The 2,984-nt window shown below is 51.1% G+C and overlaps 1 protein-coding gene across 1 annotated transcript in view; it reads right to left on the reverse strand.

The window, feature by feature from the left end:
- Window positions 1-1,049: 1,049 nt before the first annotated feature.
- The window catches only part of LOC104271041 (T-box transcription factor TBX4-like), a gene marked incomplete at its 5' end in the record, with an annotated part of 15,125 nt that continues 13,190 nt past the window's right edge, over window positions 1,050-2,984 (reverse strand). Inside the window, 2 exons of the mRNA XM_009865587.1 lie at window positions 1,050-1,118; window positions 2,150-2,297. Coding sequence (XP_009863889.1) covers window positions 1,050-1,118; window positions 2,150-2,297 — 217 coding nt within the window. The remainder of the gene's footprint in view (window positions 1,119-2,149; window positions 2,298-2,984) is intronic.

The following is a 2,984-nucleotide window of genomic DNA, read 5'->3' on the forward strand; positions in this document are numbered from 1 at the left end:
CACGTGGTTTTGAGGTTTGGAGGAAATCAAAGACAAAAGGAAATGGCAAGGCAGGCTTCAGCGGGAGCACGAGAAGACAAACAAACCCTGTGGGTTTCCCAACTTGTTTTTCTTAAGGAGCTTTAAGAGAGCGTTTGCAATCGCCGGGAAAAAAATTCCTAGAAATGAGAAGTTGTTATTATTCATAACGCCAACGCCTTCGCAGGCAGGGCTGGGAGCAGACACCTCGCAGGCGCTGCCTAGCCTGGGGACCTCGGCCACCCATGCAACAGCAGAACAGTTCTCAGTACGAACTGACAGGAAAATTCACACTAGCCTGGTACAGAGTCCAGCTCTTCTCGTGTGCACAGCAAAAAGCCGAGCACCGCTTCTCTGAAGCAGATTATTAATTCAGAAGCGTGATGAGGAACCTGTACGGCACGAGGGACCAAGCACGGCTCATCTAGAGCGTGGCCACTGCATCGTGCTGTAGGTACCACCCCAAACCACCAGGGAAGCTTTGTGGGAGGACAAACAGGCTGTTTATTAAAACACAGGAGGGATGGAAGCAGGGGGAAATCTGCCCTGTTAAAATGCAGCGTTAAAATCGCAGTTAAAAAAAAATGACAACGTCAGGAAAAGCAAACGTTTAACGCCGCAAAACCAACACTGCACATCCTGTTTGTTTTACGGCCACATCGAACATCCTGTATGTTTTGTGGTTTACATTTTACAGTGTAAACAGTCATATATTAAGCTACACGGTTAACCAAGAGAAAAACACGGGAGGGAAAAAATGCCACGTGCAAATCGAGCAGGTCAGTAAGGCTGCGGACACAGAAACGTTGGCATTCATGGGCTTTAGGCAATCTTTACTGCGCAATCCTCGACGCAGTCGTTTTCATTTAATTTCCGTGGTGCTTTCCCCCATAAAGAAGAGCGAAGGGGCGAGATCGCCTGTGATTAATAACGTCAGCATTAAATGGTCCTGATCAGCCTTTGAAGTTCACACATGTTTCGCTGGGGTCAGTAGGTTGGGGAAGAGGGTCAGTTCCCCGCGCGGGGCTGGGTTATCGCCGTGTCACACTGCCAGAGCCCGGCTCTGCCGCGGCACCGCGCGGGATCAGCCCGACAGCTTTCTGAAGGTCAAAATTTGCGGAAAGTCATGAACGCAGCAAAAATTCTGAGCTTTAAGCTAGCGGTGTCACGTTGCCTCACCTTGTCAAGCCCAGACAGCTCCGTCTGATTTAGCTGTGTCAGAATCACACTTTCTGCATAGCTCATAGGTGGCATCAGGACAATTGACTCCACGTGAATAGCTGCTCTTTCGAGGCTTGACACACATTTATTCTGAGCAAGGCAGATACACCCCTCCTCCCTCCGCACCTTTCTTCAGGACATTTTCACAGCCTTCCCCTTAACCCCCCAACTGCTGCTGCTGAAAAGACTGGCAGGTTAAAAACCACATTTGACAATAAAAAGTAGATTCTCTTACCTGTGGTACTAGGAGGAGCTGGTGGCACTCAAGCTAAAAGGATTTTAAACTTCCCTTTCTCCAGCCAGCGAGGTTTGTTTATTTTTACACAACTTTCAGCTCAGACAGCGCAAAACCAGACAGGTCTGTATTTTCATTCGCATTATCTAAGCCCTCCTTTGCCCAGCAGGCTGGAAGGACCCTTGTTCTGAGTTATTAAATGCTCTGTGGTAGATAACTGTGTACTTCCCACTTCTGCATTCGCAACACACATGAATTAAGATTTTCCAAATAAAATACTTCATCTTTCTTAGGGCTGCCAAAGCCAGCTTGGAAAATAATGAGTTTATGCAACCTGTTTCTGCGAGCTGGATGTACCGCGTGCAGCAATGGCCAGGCTGAAAATCCCACAGTGCTGCCTAGAAAGTTTCTGGGCAGAAAAGAAAAGGTCGGTGGCACCTGGCACGACACAACCGAACAAGAGTTTCATTTCCAAGAGCAAGGGAAGCACGTGGGCAGCAACGGCAGCCCCCTCCCTCGGCGTTAAACACTCCCCACCCAGCTGTGCTGGCAGTGCAAAATAAACGTCGCTCCTCGTTCTAACTGCGACACCCCAACCAGCACCCCAATCCAGACACAAGCTCAGCGCCACAGGCCCACCTCCCAACCAAACCCCTTGCAGAACGTCTCTCTTACATGTCCAAAGGGATCCAGGTGGTTGTTGGTGAGTTTTAGCTTCTGAAAGGAGACGAGCTGCCGCATCCAGTGCGCTCCCGTGGCCGGCGAGTCGGGGTGCACGTACAACCGCCCCGGCATGGCCGGCTCTGCCTTCCCGGCCACCATCCTGCAAACACAGCGGTTACAGATGGCAGCAGTCACCAGGCCAGACACAGGACTCAATGCAACAACCCTCCTGCCAGCCCTGGGGGCGCAGGCTGGCAGAGTAACCCCACTTCTCCCGCAGGATATTTCCTCGGGGCAGCATCTCTACATGGCAACTGCGTGGGCATTAGTCAAGGAGGAAAGCTCATCGGGGTTTTTTGGAGAGGGAGAAGCCTTCAAAGGCCATTCTGCAGTGGGCCATGGTCTCACACGCTTCCCCAGGAGAAGGTACTGGTGTGGGTGCCCCCTTCCCAGCCCCTTGCTGGGAAGCAGCTCCAGCAGGAAGGGGCCACTCTCCACTCCAGAGCTGCTGCTGGCACAGGGTGCTGCCCCTCACACCCTCTGCCAGCTCCCCTTTCCCCCCACCCCACCACCACCAACTTTCACGGACACAAGATCCAGCCACGAGACAACACTTAATGGCAACTCCTCCATTACTGTGCATTGTTCTCCCCTTATAAAACACCAATAAAAGCAATATTACCAAAACCAACAGAGACTTTCCAGCAGTAATAAAAGGAAAAGGGAAAACAGCTCTAGGGCTGGCAAAAGCTAAATTAAATGGAGTTAACAACTATCCATCATCTAGGGCTTAATGGTTAAAACACAAAGTGGCGGGGGGGGTGCGGGGGGGCCCTTTCCGCTCTTT

This window comes from Apaloderma vittatum, unplaced genomic scaffold (genome assembly GCF_000703405.1).
Source record: "Apaloderma vittatum isolate BGI_N311 unplaced genomic scaffold, ASM70340v1 scaffold34122, whole genome shotgun sequence".
NCBI lineage: Eukaryota > Metazoa > Chordata > Aves > Trogoniformes > Trogonidae > Apaloderma > Apaloderma vittatum.